Consider the following 19,366-nt stretch of genomic DNA (forward strand, 5'->3'; position numbering starts at 1 on the left):
TGAAAAGAAACTTTTTGGTAAGTGTCAAGAAACACTGAATAAAGTTTATGAATAACACACCTGCAGGTTGACCTTCTGAATAAAATGATGATTCGGTCATAGGTGAAAAATGGGCATTTATGAATGCCCAGTCAAAGCTGTACCCAATATGGAAATTATAAATTATAAATTATTTCACCTCTTCACTGTAAAGAGACCTTACTAAACTAACCGATAATGGAGTTCCAGTTTGTTTTTGATTAGCCCAAGAATAGTACTGTTCAAAGGGTGGATGGACCAATTGCATTAGTCAACTGAGGTGCTTGTTGAAAATGTGAGTTCTTAGTCCCCAGCCAGATCTACTGCATCAGGATACCAATGGGTGGAGGTCAACACTGGCGAGAAGCACTCCACGTTCTTGATATACATGCCAAAATGTGAAAGATCACTGTTCTAGAATGCAGGCTTTCATAATTCTTAAGAGTATGATCCCTACCTGCCTGGCCCACCAGAGGACAATCTGATGTAAAGAGGAATGTCAACATTTTCGCCAAGGTTTGAGAAGTCCAAGCCTCCGTATCTCCATGGAGCACTGAAGCTTGGAATCAGCAAAACTTTCATGAAAGTAAAACAGGAAGAACTTCAAAGACTTCCATGAAAGTACAAAACGAATACCTTCAAATTCGCAAAAAACAGACTGAAATTGATGACTCATGTCCTGACACCACTATCCCCCTAACTCATTCTCAAATAAGCCATTTTTTCAGTACCCACCATCTACTTTTTCGTCCAAGTATTTATACTATAGAAGCAATCTGGTATGCCTCACACTGAACTCAATAAGTCCTAATTTAAAGAGAAATGGTTCATGATACGATGTGATTTATGGAGAATACTTAGTGACCAACCTACTTGATGACTGAACTGTGGGCATCAGAGAACTGCATCCCCACACTTTTATATGTATGTTAAGTATAAGGAATAAAACCATCTTTATTAATTCCATTTTCATTCCTTGCTTGTTTCTGTATCCGGGTGGGGACGCTGTGCTTTCCTGAGAGTAAGTGCCCATTGCCCAACTTATAATACCAACAGCAAACACCTAAATAGTGCTTACTGTGGACCAGGCACTGTGCTAAGTGCTTGAAAGATATTAACAGACTTAGTCCACCCCAAGCCTAATGAGGTAAGTACCACTATTATCCCCATTTTACAGATGAGGAAAATGAAGCACAGAGTTCACACTGATGGCGGACGAGTCCAGAACCAAAGTCAGGCAATGTGTATCTTGGACATCACACTTAGCTGCCTCTGATTTTATAACAGGGGACTTCCCTGGTAGTGCAGTGGGTAAGACTCTGCACTCCCAATGCAGGGGGTCCAGGTTCGATTCCTGGTCAGGGAACTAGATCCCACACGCATGCCTCAGCTAAGAGTTCGCATGCCGCAACGAAGAAGTCCGTGTGCTGCAACTAAGACCCGGTGCAACCAAATAAATAAATAAATGAAATTTTTTAAAAAAGTTTCTGATTTTATAAGAGGATTATTGATAGAGGTAAGAGAGAGTGGTATATCAGAGTTAAGAATGATAAATGCTGTCAGTAACACTGCACTGCAAATTTGAAAGCTGCTAAGACAGCAAATCTTGAAAGTTCTCATCACAAGGGAAACAATTTTTTTAAATTTTTCACGGTGACACGTGGTAACTATATATTGCACTGATCATTTCACAATGTGTACAAATGTTGAATTAGTGTGTCATACACCCAAAACTAATACAATATTGTATGTCAATTATACTTCAAATATATCAATAAAAAAAGGATAAATGCTAGCAGACATTTGATTGATAACATTTCTTTAAGTAGAGGCTAGCAGAACGAAAGGCAGAAAAGATTATTGAAGAATCTCACAATTCTTACTTAATTTCACAAAATATTGTGGCAATGATTTGACTAGGGGGTAGTTCTCCAGTGTGTAGACAATCTTGATATAAAGATGATGATTCCCTTGGGCTCTTGTGTGCATGATTCCCTAAACTCAGAATGGTGTTGGGCATGAAACAGAACCCTGACAGAGGGAGACTTAGGCAAGGAAGGGCTCAGTTCCCAGGTAACAGGAGCAGAGTGCGGGCATCCCAGGACTGAAGCCACTGCTCCAGGGCCCAGGCTGCCTCCCTCTTCCTCCACGTGGCCTTCATCCTCAGCCTTATTACATGAGCCCCATCTAAGGGCACCATCCAAATCCAGGCAGGGAGAAGGGAAAATGGCAAAGGGAAAAAGCTGAGTCGGCTCTATTTTCATCAGGAAAAACCCAGCTTGGCAGAAAGTCCCATCCTATGAGACTGTGGATCCTATAAATGAGTCCCACTTAGCTCATTCATCAGAATAACGTCACATGGTCACCTCTTACTGCAAGGGAGCCCGGGAAATTGAAAATTTTAAGCTGGGCACATCGCCAGCCTGAACAAAATGGGGATCCTATTAGGTAAGGAAGAGGGGGAGAAGAGGTGCTGGGTAGGCGACTAGCAGTGTCTCCCATGGTGGGGGAGAAACGTGGGAACACAGAGGCGCTGCATCAGAAGACGCAGCAATCACACAGGAAATACACTCCGCCAAAGAGATATAGGACTAGGAATCATTTACAATAGCTACATCTTTGAGGTCTCTGGTTATAAGCAGGATAAAAGTAAGTTCACCAACACTTTTGTGAGTTTGAGCTTTGTTATTCATAGAAAACAGAAGGGTAGCGGCGACTTCTCTGGCGTCCACCCAATATGAAAACTCAGAATGTTACCAAGGGCATTAATAAATAGTAGTAACAATGGCCAAAGGGTACAGTCAGATAATATTTCGTGTGTCAATCCAATTAAACAGGCATGGACAATATTGCCAGACAGAGTATGAAGCTCTCCTAGAAAAAGCATTTTATAAATAATATGTGGAAATTGAGAAAGTGTCCCATTTTGACATCAAATTCACAGCACTTAATAAATTATCCCTGGTTATTTCCACGTGGGACTACCAGATCCACATTTCCATTAGATCAATCAAAATTATAAGCAATGAAATTCAGAATATGGCTTTCTTACTGAACAATAAAAATCCCAGAACAGATTCAGGCTACACTTCAGACTGTCAACGGACTGGCGATACTCCCATGAAATCCAAAAATTTGAACAGTAAAGTTCATCTGACACCAACGGCAAACTTGGGTGAAATTTAGTTAGTTGGTGGGAGTTTCTTTATTGGGTAAAAACTCTGAGGAGTTTAAAGTTTTATGTTTCCATCATTTAACTTTTTAGAAAGTTAATAGAAGCATATTCTAGATCATCTTGTGTGTTATTTCACTGTCTGAATTTAAGTTTACAGACACAGAGGCACCAAGAAATGCTACTTTTACTGTCTCGAGTTAATGGTAAGAGAAGCAGGTCGGACTTCATGCATTAGGATGCGTGGATGCAGCACACGGGTCAAAGGTCACGGGATACAGACATGCAAAAGAACTGCAGAATCTAACTGAGAAGAGTGATGGCTGAACTGAGTCAGCCCTTGGCTTGTGGAGCGAACAAACTGAAATGAACCAGGCATGAAGCATCCACCACCATATTCATGATTTGTGTGAGACTTTAGATTTTAAAAAAACATGATTGGCCACATTAAATTAATGTTGTTCATTTGAATGTAATGGTTTTGCTGTTTTGTTTGTATTTAATTTGTAAAGATGTTTGGTTTTAGAGTTACATAATGGCCATAAACAGAAGGAGTTTGGCCCTATTTTATTTTTATACATATTTAAGTAACATTATAATCAAAACAATTTAAGTCTATGCGGCAGTATCAAGAGATCATCTTTTAAAGGGTCTCTAGGCTACTCAAGTCTGAGAAACACTTTTTTACAGCTTTTACTCTGACAGAAAAAGGAATGGAGGTGATGCCGTTATTTCCAAACCAAATGCAAATTCAATTATAGGTTGATGAAGAAATACTTTACAGGTGCCATAATTCCCAACTTTTTGGATTAGTGACATCATTGTTCAACGGACAGCTTATTCTCTGAAAAAATAATAACTACAAACACACAAAACATAAATTTCTGTGATCCATTTTAAAAAAAATAAATTATCTCTCTCTTGAGTTGGACACGTCTTAGAAAGTCTGTAGTCCAATCACCCTTCTGGGACACTAATACATGGAACTGTAAAATCCCTGACACACAGTTGTCTGGGATGTGCTTGAGTGAGGCTGAGAGGGGCTTTGAACATACCGATGTGTATGACGTGATTCTGAGCTCTTCTCCCCAAGACCAACGCCTCCTCTGGAACGTGTTGTTGAGTGGGATTTTGATGGAAATGAATTAGGAGGCTGAGTTTCGGTCTGAGGTCAGCTTGGGGCAGAACTGAGCCTGCAGGCTGGGATGCTGGGGACCCTAGTAGTCAGGACCCTGGACACAGAAGGCCTTTTGAAAATCTGCAGAGATCTTCAGGAGGTTTAGACTCTCGTAGGGCACTGGGGTTTAAACGGGGGTTTAAAGCAACCATTTCTGGACCCCAGGAGCTGGAGGGACCCCTTCTGACTCCCAGCTCTGTCAGGGGGTATTTCTGAGCCATGTGAATAAGCACTATAAGTCACTGTCTTTTAGATTTTCAAACTAGATGTGGAAAGTGCTGAAAATGGTCAATGTTTTTATCAATGATCAATAACACGTTAACGAATTTTCTTTTAGTTCCTCCAGGAGGTACTAACCGGCAGTGCCAGTGTTGCTGCCGTGCCTTCTCCCGGGAAAACACTTGCCACGGGGCATCCATGGCCTTCAAGTGCGATTTGACCTTTGACCAACAGCTTTCACAAGTACAGCAAAAACCTAGTAAAAGTTTTTTAAGAAAATGTCACTCTCTGATAATAACCTTATTCTTTGAATCCTGATACATCCGTATTAGACAATAAGCACAGTGAACACCAAAGGGGTTTAAATAAACCATAAGCCTCCTATGTTAACTTACAAGGCTCACTCATTACAATCAACACCAAATAGATCTTCATAAAACAATTTTTAAAAACGCTAAAACCACACAAAACCAAACAAAAAAGAAAGAACAGAACAACAATCCGACTAGCTTTCCCTAAGATCTGCTTCTCCTTTTGCTACTCTTTAAAACGTTTCTATCTGGGTTTGCCTGAGGGTTACCTGTTGCCTTTGCAAACCTTTATTAAAAATAGCTGCAAGTAAATAGCTAAAACATAGACAGCTTGCAAATAAAGCAGCCAAATAACACATGGGTGCTAGAGACAAAGGAATTCCAACGCATCTCTAGTCTTGTAGGGGTTCATAAAGTACAGCACCAGCATCAGACCCGGGAACTTGTTAGAAATGCAAATTCTCAGGCTCCACTCCAGTCCTACGGAATCAAAATTCTGGTGAAGGGTTAATCCAACTGTGTTTTAAGAAGCCCTCCAGGTATCTGATGTGTGCTAAAGAAACACTAGTTTGAAGTGAGACCTAATATTTTTAAAGCCTAGCTTCATTATACAGCAATGATTATAAGACGCCACTACAAGATGGGATGGAATGAGTGTATTCTTTATGATGATAGTATGCATGTGTTTCAAATAAAAAGAAATGAATATTATTTTCTTCATGAACTAAACTTTATATGGTGCTTGAATACATAAATGAAGGAGCTGAAGATCTGTTTCTAAATTGTTTCAGATAAAATTTGAAATAAATATATAACCATTAACATAGGGTCAGCATTGCACTCCTCTGTGCTACACTAATATACACAGTCAGACCTGTGGTCTGTGGCTATTAACAAGCAATTTGAAGACTGGCTACACTATACATCTCATTCACTAATTCTTTCATGATATGAAATCATGTCACCAAAAAAAAAAAAGTGGCCCAGATCAATCATAATTGGAACAAATCATGTCACTGCCCATCTATTTAACTACCACGACTAGAGGCTCTCCTAGCAATAAAAGGAAATATGCCCTAAATAGAAGAACCATAGTTTCAAGTTTGCTTCTTGTTTGAGTTATAAACTACAGGTAGTTCTCCCATCTGAAACCATTTTAAAACAAGATGACATATTTGGGGATCATGAGACAAGCTATCAAAATCTCTACTGTTCCTTCCATTAGGCTTCAATTTGTGTAAACTCAATACTCTTAGACACAAGGGGTTTTTAAAGGCCATTAATAAAAGGTAGTTCTAGTTTGAGAATTGATGAACAATCTACTCCCTTGTCACAAACTATATAAAAGTTGATTTGGAAGCAATACCTTGACTGCTCCAAGAGCCTACCTGTCTGCAGGTAAAGGTTTGGAATTCCGCGGCTTCTTCACTTGGGCATACAAAGCATCCATCATATGCCCTTCTCTCGGGCTCTGGGGTCTGGTGCTGAGAGCCATGGAACCTTCATAGGAAGAAATTCCCCCATACATCAGCTCATCATCACAGCCAAACGTCCGATGAAATTCTTGGATTTCAGCATAGTCACGCTCCCGAGCCTGTCGCTCCCTAAATTCTCGAGTTTTGGCTTGAATCCTGTAAAATTAGAACAAGTTGGAACAAGAGAAACTATGCCTTTCCTAAGAACTGCATATAGAAACATTCATCAAAATACGTTGTAAAATACCTATTATTTCATGTAGTTCTAAGAAGATAGATAGGATAAACGATGTTATATTCAGTCTAGATTGTCAGGGTAATGTCATGGATGCTCAAAAATTATCATTTCAGATAGCTTTGTTCATGTCAGTAAGACATAGTCATGATTTACATCTTCATTTAAATTATCACTTATTAACTAGCTTTCAAAATTCACTAGGAATAGTTTTAGGCATCCACTTGGGTTTTACTCATGAAATTTTTTGAGGCAAAAAGTTACTTTTTCAAAAGTTACACACACATATACTATATATGTATACATTTATGTGTGGGTGCACCATATACAATCTTACTCATTACAAATATACCATACACATTCAACATACTATGAAGCTTAACCATGAATCCACACCACAATTCTTTATTAATGGCAAAAGAAGATCTCAGTTTAATGAAACTGACTTTGATTTTATGTGATGTATACAGAACTGGCAAATCCTGAGATAAAGGACAAGAAGGCATGTATCTAATCAAATTTTGAAATAAAACTTGCCTGTGTTATAACTAAGAAACAGACCTTAAATAACGCCTTTTACTGAAGATATGTTTAAATATTTCCTAAGATTTTATTAAGCTACTTGGTACAAAGTCCTCTTCAACCTATTGAAATAATATATGTCCTAAGATGGTCTTAGTTAGCTGAAGATAATTCAACTACCCTTGATAGAATTTTGATAACTTTTGATGGGAAAAAAATATTTCTATTACATACTTACAAATTTAAATGTTAACTTAAAAGTGAAATCTTATCTATAAAAAGCAATACTTTCAGCTGTGTTTAATATCTATTGCAAAGTTATTTACCTTTTCCATACTTGAAGTAGACCACTGCTAGCATAAATGATACATAAATGTATTCAAAAGAATACAGAAAAGATAAAAAATCGATGAAAAATCAGTCCAATAATAAAAAAGAAAACTACAGGCCAACGTTCCTCATAAATATAGAAACAAAATTCCTTAACAGAATATTAGCAAATAGAATTTGGAAATATATAAAAAGAATTACACACCGTGACCAAGTGATGTCTACTGCAGGAATGCAAGGCTGGTTCAATATTGAAAAATCAATCAATGTAATACATCATATTAATAGGCTAAAGAAGAAAAATCACATGATTATATCAACTGATGCAGAAAATGCATCTGACAAAATTCAACACCCTCATGACAGAAATCCTCAAAAAACTAGTATTAGAGCAGAACTAACTTCCTAACCTTGATAAAAAGCATCTATAAAAAACCTACTGGTAACATAATGGAGAAAGACTGAATGCTTTCCCTTAAGATTAGGGAAAAGGTAAGGATGCCTGCTCCCACTATGGTAATTCAACAGGGTGCTGGGAATTCTAGACAATGAAACAAGCCTAGAAAAGGAAATAAATGGCATACAGATTGGAAAGGAAGAAATAAAACTGTTCTTATTTGTAGATAATATGATGGTCTTTGTAGAAAATCCCAAGGAATCTACAAAAATCTCCTAGAACTAAAAAGAAAGTTCAGTAAGGTCACAGGATACAACATTAGTATACAAAAATCCATTGTATTTCTATATGCTGGCAATGAACACAGATGCCAAAATTAAAAATACAATGTCATTTACAATCAATAAAAAATGAAATACTTAGATTATAATGGTTGGTTTATAGATATACATAAAATACATAGATGTAAACCTAACATAACATGTACAGGACTAATATGCTGAAAACTATACAATGATGATGAAAGAAATCAAGGAAGATCTGAAACCTGGGGAAACAAATGGTATTCACGGATGAAAGACTCGACATAGCAAAGTCAGTTCTCCCCAAGCTGATATGTAGTTTTAATGTAATTCCTATAAAAAACCCAACAAGATTCTAGTAAATATAGACAAGATTATTTTTAAATTTATATGAAAAGGCAAAGGATAGAACAGCTAAACAATTGTGAAGAGAACAATAATGTCGGAGGAATCACACTTCCTGATTGCAAGACTGGTAATACACCTGTAATAATCAAGATGGTGTGGTTTCTGTGGAGTGATAGACACTTAGATCAATAGAACAGAATAAAGAATCCAGAAATATCCAACAAGTATGGCCAACTGATTTCTCGTAATTGTACAAAAGCAATTCAATGAAATGAAACAGTCTTTTCAACAAATAGTGCTGAAGCAATTAGACATCCATAGGCAAAAATGAAAACAAAACAGAACAAAGCCCACATTGAATTTAAACTTCAGGCCTTATACAAAAATTAACTCAAAATGGATCACAAATTTAAATGTAAAATGTAAAACTATAATACTTTAGAAGAAAACATAGAAGAAAATTTTTAGGACCTAGCAATGGTGAAGAATTCTTAGAAATGATACCAAAAGCATGATCCATAAAAGAAAAACCAGATAAACTGGACAACATCAAAATTAAAGCATTTCCTCTGTAAAAATGTTAAGAGAATGAAAAGACAAGTACAGACGGGGAGAAAATATTTGCAAACCACATATTTGACAAAGGATTCATGTCCAGAATATATAAAGAACACTCAAAACTCAACAATGAGAAAACAATGCAATTAGAAGGGCAAAAGACATGATGCAATATTTCTCTGAAAAGAATATACAGATGACAAATAGGTACATGAAGAGATGTTCAACATCAGCAGCCATTAGGGAAATGCAAATTAAGATCACAAAGAGCTATCACTACACACCTATTAGATCAGCTAAAATAAAAACAGTGATGCTAACAAATGCTGGCAAGAATGCAGGGAAACTGGCTCTCTCACACCCTGCTGTTGAAAAGGTAAAATCATACAGCCATCATGGAAACTAGTCTGGCAGTTTCTTACAAAACTAGACATGTACTTATCATACCACTCAGCAATTGCATTCCTGAGCATTTATCCCAAAGAAATGAAAACTCAAGTCCATGCAAAAACCTGTACACAATTGTTCCCAAACACTTTATTTCTAATATTCAAAAACTGGAAATCACCAAAATATCTTACGATAGGTGAATGGCTGAAGAAACATCCATAGCATAGAATACTACTCAGCAATAGAAATAAACAGACTACCATTACACACGGCAACTTGAATCGATCTCAGGGGTATTGCGCTATGTGAAAAAAAAAAGTCAACCTCAAAAGGTCACAGACTATAAGATTTCATTTATGTAACACTATTGAAATGACAAAATTATAGACATGGTGAACAGATTAATGGTGCTAATCTGTAAGCAAGGGGTGAGTGGGACTATAAAAGGAGATATTTGTGATGAAATAATTCTGTTTCTTGATTACAGTGGTGGTTACATGAATCTACACATGTGATAAGATGACACAGAACTATACACACAGGTGTATCAATGTCAACTTCCTGGTTTCAATATTGTATTATACTTATGTAAGTTGTAACACCCATAAGAGAAGTAGGAACTCAAATTCTAATGTCAAATTTATCTAAATTTATAGTAGATTTTTTATTACAGTCTACTTATTCATTTAGGAGCAAATATGACAGTCGAGGATGGCATTATAGAAGCTGATTACCATGAAATACTAGATATCCACAATGAAAAAGTTTATAAGTTCAGAGATAATTTTATTCTTTGCACCATACTGTCTTTTTGACTCTGTATTCAGCCAGAAAAACTTTCAAGAGAGGGAAATGTCTTCTTTCTTCAACTCAGTGGGGTATTATTTTGAAGCTCAATTAGGATCACTTATTTCACAACCCACTTTACTACTATATTTGGTCACCATCGGACAATCACCTAATCATAGGTAATATGCAGGGTGAGTGGGCATTCACACAAGTCTTGAAGCTTGGGAACCCAAAGAAATTTGAGGGGATATATTAGAAATAAAGCCAAAACTTCTGAATTTGGAGAACCTCTTGAAACCAAAGGCAGTGATTTGGATTGGTTTAAAAATGATTGAACCCTGTGGTTGGTTAAAAGTGAAACTGCTCTTGCTTACTGAGGTTGGGAAGTGTGGCACTGTTAAGCCATCAGAAAAAGAGAACAGGGCAGTCTCTTCTTAAGGGAAGCACGAAACCTAGATAATCTCCCCAAACTATTTACACATCAGTTTCAACGTATTATTGATGGGTCCTGGATTTGAATGTTCTTTTGTTCCAAATTACACAGAAACTCATGTTGACTGGAGGTCAATTTCTGACAAGTCAATGGCTCAGAAGAAATGCTTAGTGGCATGAGGAACAAATCATAAATGCCAGTTCTCAATTGCTTTCTTTTACCCAAAGTTGCACATTATGACTAATTGTCACTCATCACTACATCCAATAAACATTACAGTCACATCTATAGTACCTTCTAAAAACACTGATTTTTTTTCCCCTAAGCTCCAATAACATAAAAAATTATATTTTTATTGTTTACCTTGTCATTACCAATAAATTTATCCCCAAAGTTATAAAAGCTGTTTGTATCCCTCCTTTCCATGCTAGTGGTTCCTACTTTTGACGGAAACTTTAGAATAAAACTACAGTATTCCTGCGGCCACCAACGGTGGGACTGGCCACAAAGGACTGACAAATCTGGTTATTAGCCTGAATCAATGTATATTTTAAAGTTCATCCTAGAAATCAATGCTAATGAAGCTTGCTGTGCAAATGGCCCTAAAAAGTAGAGTTTTAAAAGGAGGAATGCACTGTGGTTTTGGTGCATTTTAGACAATTCAGTCAACAAAAGACACACAATGATTTTATTATATACTTTTACATTTGAATGTCTTGTTTATTATAAAGTGAGAAAAGGGACTTTGCAACACAACCAAAAGTTATATATACATGTTGTATATTTTCACGTTCACATTTACATTTCATATTTTCATTTTCATATTTTTCTTATTTCAGAAAAAAACATTTGGCTCAGGGGAGAAAATAGTTTTGTTTAAGGAAAATAGCATAGTTTAAGGAAACTTTTCAAAAAGAGGGTATCTTGCAGTGTAGCCCTTAACAGTTCCAGATGGTCAATGCTATAAAAGGACACCCCCTCCGCTCTTTTACGGTGACCCTGGGGTCACAAATTATCTCTAAGATGTAAGAGTCATCCATTTTTCTGAACAGTCAGGTTGTTGTTTAGCCCTATCCATCTAATTTATCTCGGGCCAAACCTCACCAATGACAAAAGTAACTGATTAGCCCAAAACTTAGCCAAAGAAATAAATGTCTATTGCTTTAAGCAGTCCAGAAAGTCGTTCTAGCCATAAACAAGAGAACCATTCTGAGGTTTAAATGATGGCAGACAGCTGTTCTGACATTGATGGGCAACATCTTCACGCACTATTTTCCTGTTCTTGGAATGTTAACAAAAATATTAAAACAACCATTAAAACTTTTTAAACTTTTTACTAAGACTTCTTAAAATGTTAGTAAAGAATTCATCATTTCAATTTGGTTATGTTCAAACATAACTATTCACACCTTTCTTTTTTGTTAGGAAAAAAACAGTCTTTTCCATTATGATAATGAAATTGCCTTGAACCTGCATAGAAAAGAATACACAAATAATGTAATATACTAAATAAAGTAATAAGGTTAATTTCTTTCCTGCTGTCACTAAATTCATGCTAACGGTCTCTCTTCAGCTTGACATCAATTAATGATTTTCATTGCAGACTCGTTGCAGTGTTCACTACCCTTTTCTCTAATTAAAATGGATGATGCATGAGGAAGATAAAACACACAAGACTTCTGTTCTTGTAACATTTCTATTCATTAGAATTTTTGTTTTTTACAATAAATGGCTTTTAGCACTAATTGCAGTAGAGTAAAATGAAAATAACTTTTTTATGACTATGAAGTATAGCTTTTCTATAGCCAGAAAAGATATAAGGCTTGAGAAGCACAACTGAAGAACAACTTCTCAGGATGGAAAAATCAATGGTTACTTAAATTACTCTGCTGTATCCAAAATACTTCCATTTCCAAAGCTATGAAGCCTCAATATATAGCATGTATTGAATCATGCATTTTTTAAAAAGACTCCAAGAAGCAGAAGGTAACCTTTAATGATTTTAATTTAAAAAAACAAAACACTTTTAACATCTACAGAAGATAGAATATACTAATATTAGTTTAACATAAAAATTAAAATAAACTTCAGATTGCTACATACTAGATAAGGGTTAACTATCTTCAAAAGAATATTTAAGAGCTTGAAATCAACTCTTTTGGGAAACATTTTACCCCCAACTTATTGCACTACCATCCAGAAGCCTCATTCTGGGAATAAATTTCCTGGATCTTTTCCCAACAATATTTCCTCTCTCTAAAAATCAGTATTACTGAAATTCGTCAAATAAAACCCAATTTCATGGCAGAATGAAATTTAAGCTACAAGGCAACTGGAAAAAGCAGTTCGATTTAACAACAGTTTGTGTTCAACTGAATGTTTTATTTGCCCCTCAAAACACTTCAGCAAATGGCAGATGTCAGAAATCTTCAATTTTCAGCTTACCTTGCTGGGCATATCTAACAACTGCCACCTACCAAGATGTAAGCTGCCAATGAGGTGTCTATGCTGAATTCCCAAATGAAGGTCAATATCCCACTAAATTTGAAAACACAGTTATAATTTTAAGTAGGATTTTAATACTTGTGTAATATTGGGGCAAAAGTTGATTTGAAAAGAAAAGCCTTCCACATTCTGAATGGGGCCTTTAAAAAAATTATTGCGCAGGAACAACTGTTTTAAAGATACATTTCCATTCAAGGGAAGAAGGTAAGTTGTTGAAATCCACAGTGGTACCTTATAATAGGTGGGGGGCGGCGGGGGGGAGTTAAATTTCATCCCTCAAAGCTAAAATGAGATAATAGCATTTTTATAATATAAAATGGTTAAAAGTTGAAAAAGAGATAAAAGAACAGCATTCATAGAGACAATACTAATCACTAATGCAACCACAACTTTTCCAGAATCTAAGCAGTTACAAGAATGCGCACCCACCATGAGCCCTGTACCTGAGCGTGGATGTAGAATTTTTCCATTTTGCTAACTTCATAAGTTCTTGGGAACTAGATCTAGACCCCAAATTACCATCTCTATGAAGTGTTCGTTATTAACTCTAGCCCCCCAACCTCTTCTCTTCCCAAAGCTCTGTGGTCACCAACTTTCACAATTGATTATAATGTCTTACATTGATTTTTTAATATTATGAGGTTTTAATCTTTTCTCCCTCTTAACAAAGGCAAGGAATCCCTGAGAGAGGAACAATTATAATAATAATAAAAAATTTATACCATTCTTTTATGTACTTAATATATTGTGAACAACAAAAATTTCTCTTTTACACTAATAAAACACTAGAATGATATTTCACTAACCAAAACACACACACATACACTCTCTCTCTCTCATAGATACTTGCTCATTCACTCACATCATGTTCGAGCTTTCACAAGTGTCAAAGCACCTACAATTATTTCCAACTCAAAGAGAAGCTACAATGCCAAATACATCTAAGACAGCTCTCATCAAAAATAAAACTGCTTTTCCTACTCCAGTGACAGACTGTCAATAAAATCTGTTCCAATTTGCCCAAGTATTGGTCTACTTTAGACTTCCACATAGTTAATAGATTCTTTAAAAATTTGTTCACTTGCACAATAAATTCTTAAAATATGTCTGATGAACTAATCTCATTGATTAGAACGGACTTCTCTGAAGGATTTAAGAGGTCAGAGAAAATATGAAGAACTCTGCTAGATGATAGAAAAATATATTTTTTCTATTAAAAGGTTAAGTTTTAAAAGTCAAGCTGTGTTTGAATGACAACATGTGACCTGTATGCAAAAATTATCCAGGATATCTGGGTTCTGATGCCAGAATTCGGGGAATCTGAACACTAAGTTTCAAGCCAAAAGGAGTGAAAATTGCTTATTCTTTCAGATGCACAGGGAATGCAACTATTATTGCTATATAGTTTATTCCTTCCGTAATTTCACTAATTTTTAATTCATGCAGTTTAAAGAAACTTTACTACTACATTATTATACATATTGTTTAAATGTTAATTTCTGCAAAAACTAATAAACATGTATCATCTTTGAAAAGGATCTTATCAACTAAGAAAGACCACAAAAAAGTTTTTATCAAAATTTCAAGTACTTACTCAAAGCAGATATTGGGAACAGTTGGTAAAACTGAAAACAGAAATGCCAGTGATTGGAAACTGGAGGCAAAAATGCCACAAAGCATTCCAAAATGACACACCAAGAACTGGGAGTGCACCACTATGGACAAAGATAGTTCAATGGCCAGGTATTGAAAACACAAGGCTTTTAAGGGTGATTATCACTTTGAATAATGGAACATTTCAAGCCATAAGTCCTTAGCAGATTTATAAATAATCTTCATATTTCGGAAGAATTTCATAAGAAATTCATTAACTTTTTCATGTCTCCACTAGAAGCATTGAGTCTCCTTGAAAATATTTCCAACTTACAAGGTAGATATAGATAATAATATCATCATGGGTATCCCCTGCTGAGTAACTATAAAATGTAAGCCAGTTAAAGTTATAAATCTCATTTAATAGAATGAATAACATATGAGGTAAATATTATTGAGAACTGGGGAATTTGGCCGGCTATCACAGCTAAAATTTCATCTTTCAGACCTTATTTCCTTCCTTCTGTCCTTCCTTCCCATCCATCCTGTTCATACAACCTTGGCCTTGTTCCAGAAAACATTTAACATGATTTTCTAAAAATGTATGAAAATGCAAAATAAATCAAAATGAAAATAGCTGTTAACTATTGAAAATAGATGTCAGCTTTTTAAAAGTATGTATGTGTGGAAATATGTATTTTATAGGAAAAAAATTAGAGTGGCATAGACCAGTATGTTAACAGTGGTGTTATTACAGACAAATTTTTGTTTTCCTATTTTATGTTTTTTTTCCCAAATTTTCTGTAGATTTAGAATTAGAATAAATTTAGAATTAGACCTTAAAAAGATATATGTTTTAAACAGATGAGAAACATGTGGGAAAGAGAAAATTGGAAAAAGAAAAAAAGATGTTTCAGGGATAAGATTCATAAGTCCCCAAAACAGAAACCATAAAGTAGAGGAAGGTCACAGCACTGGCTCAGAACTTGCACACAGTTCTATGAAACAATTAACTCTGACAATCCCATTTACAATTGTATCAAAGAGAATCAAATCTAAATAAAAATAAATGGGAATAAATCTAACTAAGGAAGTATAAGATACTGATGCAAGAAAGTGAAGACAACAAAGACAGATGGAAAAACGTACCATGTCCATGGATTGGAAGAATCAATATTGCTAAAATGACCATACTACCCAAGGCAATCTAGATTCAATCCAATGCCTATCAACTTACCAATGGCATTTTTCACAGAACTAGAACAAATAATTCTAAAATCTGTATGGAAACACAAAGGACCTCAAACAGCCAAAAAAATCTTAAGAAGAACAAAGCTGGAAGTATCACTCTCCCTGATTTCAAATTATACTACAAAGCTATAGTAATCAAAACAGTATAGTAATGGCACAAAAGCACACACAGATCAATGGAATAGAATGGTGAGTCCAGAAATGAACCCACACTCATATGGGCAATTAATCTACTAAAAAGGAGGCAAGAATATACAACAAGGAAAAGACAGCTTCTTCAATAAATGGTGTTGGGGAAACTAGACAGCTACATGCAAAAGGATCAAACTGGACTACTCTCTCCATCCATGCACAAAAATAAACTCAAAATGGAATAAAGACTTAAACATAAGACCTGAAACCATAAAACTCCTAGAAGAAAGCATAGGCAGAGTGCTCTCTGATATTGCTCCTAGCAATATTTTTTTGGATATGTCTCCTCAGGCAAGGGAAACAAAAGCAAAGATAAATAGGACTATATCAAAGTGAAAAGCTTTTACACAGCAAAGGAAACTATATCAACAAAACAAAGAGGCTGCCTACTGAATAGGAGAAGATATTTGCAAATGATATATACAATAAGGGGTTAATATTCAAAACAAAGAACTCAACATCAAAAAGAACAAAAAACAAAAAAAAACCTAAGTAAAAAATGGGCAGAAAACCTAAATAGACATTTTTCCAAAGAAGACATACAGATGGCCTACAAGTGCATGAAAAATGCTCAACATCTCTAATCATCAGGGAAATGCAAATCAAAACCACAATGAGGTATCACCTCACACCTGTCAAAATGGTTATTATCAAACAAATAACAGGTGTTGGAGAAGACGTGGAGAAAAGAGAACCCTTGTACACTGTTGGTGGGAATGTAAGTAGGTGCAGCCACTGTGTAAAACAATATAGAGGTTTCTTAAAAGACAAAAAATAGAACTACCATATGATCCAGCAATTCCACTTCTGGGTATTTACCCCAAGAAAATGAAAACACTAATTCAGAAAGATATATGCACCCCTCTGTTTAGCAGCATTATTTATAATTGCCAAGATATGGAAGCAAACTAAGTGTCCATCAACAGATGAATGGATAAAGAGGATGTGGTGTAACAATGGAATATTACTCAGCCATAAAAAAGAATGAAATCTTGCCATTTGCAACAACATGGATGGACCTAAAGGGTATTATACTAAGTGACAGAGAAAGACAAATATCATAGGGTTTCACTTATATGTGGAATCTAAAAAACAAAACAAATGAACAAACATAACTAAACAGAAACAGAGTCACAAATACAGAGAACAAACAGTGATTGTCAGAGGACAGGGCATTGCAGGGAGGAGAGAAATAAGGAGGTGAAATTATCAGAGGTGAGGGAGATTAAGAGGTACAAACTCTCAGTTACAAAATAAATAAGTCACAGGTATAAAATGTACCGTGTGGGGAATATAGTCAATAATTATGTAATATCTTTGTATGGTGACAGATGACAACTAGACTTATCATTGTGATCATTTTGAAATGTATGGAAATACTGAATCATTATGTTGTGTACTAGGAACTAACATAGTGCTGTAGTCAATTATACTTCAAAAACAAAAAAGAAACAAACAAACTCATAGAAACAGAAATCAGATTTGTGGTTACCAGAGACAGGGGGTGGGGGAAAGAAGAATTGGATGAAGGGGGTCAAAAGGTACAAACTTTCAGTTATAAGATAAATAAGTACTCAGGATGTAATGTACAACATGATAAATATAAGTAACCCTGATGTACATTATCTAAGAAAGTTACGAGAGTAAATCCTAAGAGCTCTCATCACAAGGAAAAAAATTTTTTATTTATTTAATGTTGTATCTATATAAGATGATGGATGTTCACTAAACTTATTGTGGTCATTGTAAAAAAGAAAAAAAAAATCAACTCTGATTCCTACAGCCAGTTAGATGAATGAGCTGGACATGGCTGAACCAGGAGCCAATGGTCTTTACTTGCCATCAGTATTTCCCCAATGACTCTAAATTCTGAGAGATATTAGTATTTTATTAAAAAAAAAAAGTGAAGGGGGATATTCTGTGAGTAAATAAGTTAGGAAATGATGATTCTCTCTTCCTGTTCTGGTGACTCACAATGTACATTAACAGAATTAGGGTTTAGAGAAATAATGGAGTAAAGAAATATGCATAAGTTGGTTTAACTAAGTGTTTCTCAAACGTATTTGTACGTGAAGCCCTTTTTCTGCTGCTGAATACTGTTTGGGGAACCCCACGCCACCATGTTTACATACCATTAAAACATCAGTGGAGCTATCACTAGAGCAAGAACACAGTAGAAAGCCACAACATTACTTCTGACACCTAGTCAACAGAGAAATCCATGGTATGCTTCACAGTGGAAGCTCAATGGACTTGACGTTACAGAGATCATTTAATAGAACCTGTGGTATTTGGGGTTCGGAGCCTCATCTTTTTGTGTGGTGGAAATGAGCCAATAGGGGCTCTGTCCCAAGGCACACCTGAAAGAGAAACCAGGAAGAGGTAGCAAGCACTGGATTCACACCTCAGCTCCAAATACCAGCTGCTTGGCTTAGTTTCTCTACCTAAACTAAATGTGGCCAACAGCATCACTGAACGGGTAGGGTACCCAAGTTCAGAGCTCAGAGCTTGAAGTCAAAATAGCACATCCCAGAACCAGCTAACTTCACTCTTGATGCCTTTTGTCTCAAGAGAAGACCTCAGGCACACAGGCTCAAGTCTGTGGCAGGAGAGAGCTGGTGGAGCCAGAGAACAGATCCATGCCGGATCCTGCTCCTCCATTTCTCCAAAGTAGACAGCATGTATCCAAGACCCCACCTCCCAGCAGCGAGTGGAAGGAAAGGGAGGGAAGTGAGCAAGAATGAAGGCAAATTCCATCTCAGACCCCTGCTCCGAAGAATCTAATTTACTATCACCACCTAAATAGATCTTAACATGGTAGCAAAAACCATTTTCAACTATATTCATTGTCCTTTCAACTTTTCAATATTCTATGTTGAGTAATATTCAGACTTCATGGATTTGTCTGGACAAAAAATATTTGGGTATGTGGACATGTCATAACTAGTAACTAAGGAATATCAGGTTTTCTATTTTTATATGGAATCAGCCAAAATGATTTTTGGAACTCAAATAGCTACAGTAGTAAATAATGTTACAGGAGATGCTTCTTGGCCAATCAGCAGTGAAAGAAAGGCTGTGATGAGAATATAAGCAGGGGCTTATTTATTTTTCTCTATTACCTCCAAGCAGATTCTTCCCAAAGCAGC

At 35.9% G+C, this 19,366-nt stretch overlaps 1 protein-coding gene across 16 annotated transcripts in view; it reads right to left on the reverse strand.

Annotated features, from left to right (window-relative positions):
• PARD3 (par-3 family cell polarity regulator) overlaps positions 1-19,366 on the reverse strand; it is a 635,042-nt gene that overhangs the window by 155,163 nt on the left and 460,513 nt on the right. For all 16 annotated transcript variants that reach the window (XM_057542617.1, XM_057542614.1, XM_057542615.1 and 13 more), the window contains one exon: positions 6,286-6,528. In XM_057542617.1, coding sequence (XP_057398600.1) covers positions 6,286-6,528 — 243 coding nt within the window. The remainder of the gene's footprint in view (positions 1-6,285; positions 6,529-19,366) is intronic.

The sequence above is a fragment of the Balaenoptera acutorostrata genome, chromosome 3, assembly GCF_949987535.1.
Source record: "Balaenoptera acutorostrata chromosome 3, mBalAcu1.1, whole genome shotgun sequence".
Classification (NCBI taxonomy): Eukaryota; Metazoa; Chordata; class Mammalia; order Artiodactyla; family Balaenopteridae; genus Balaenoptera; species Balaenoptera acutorostrata.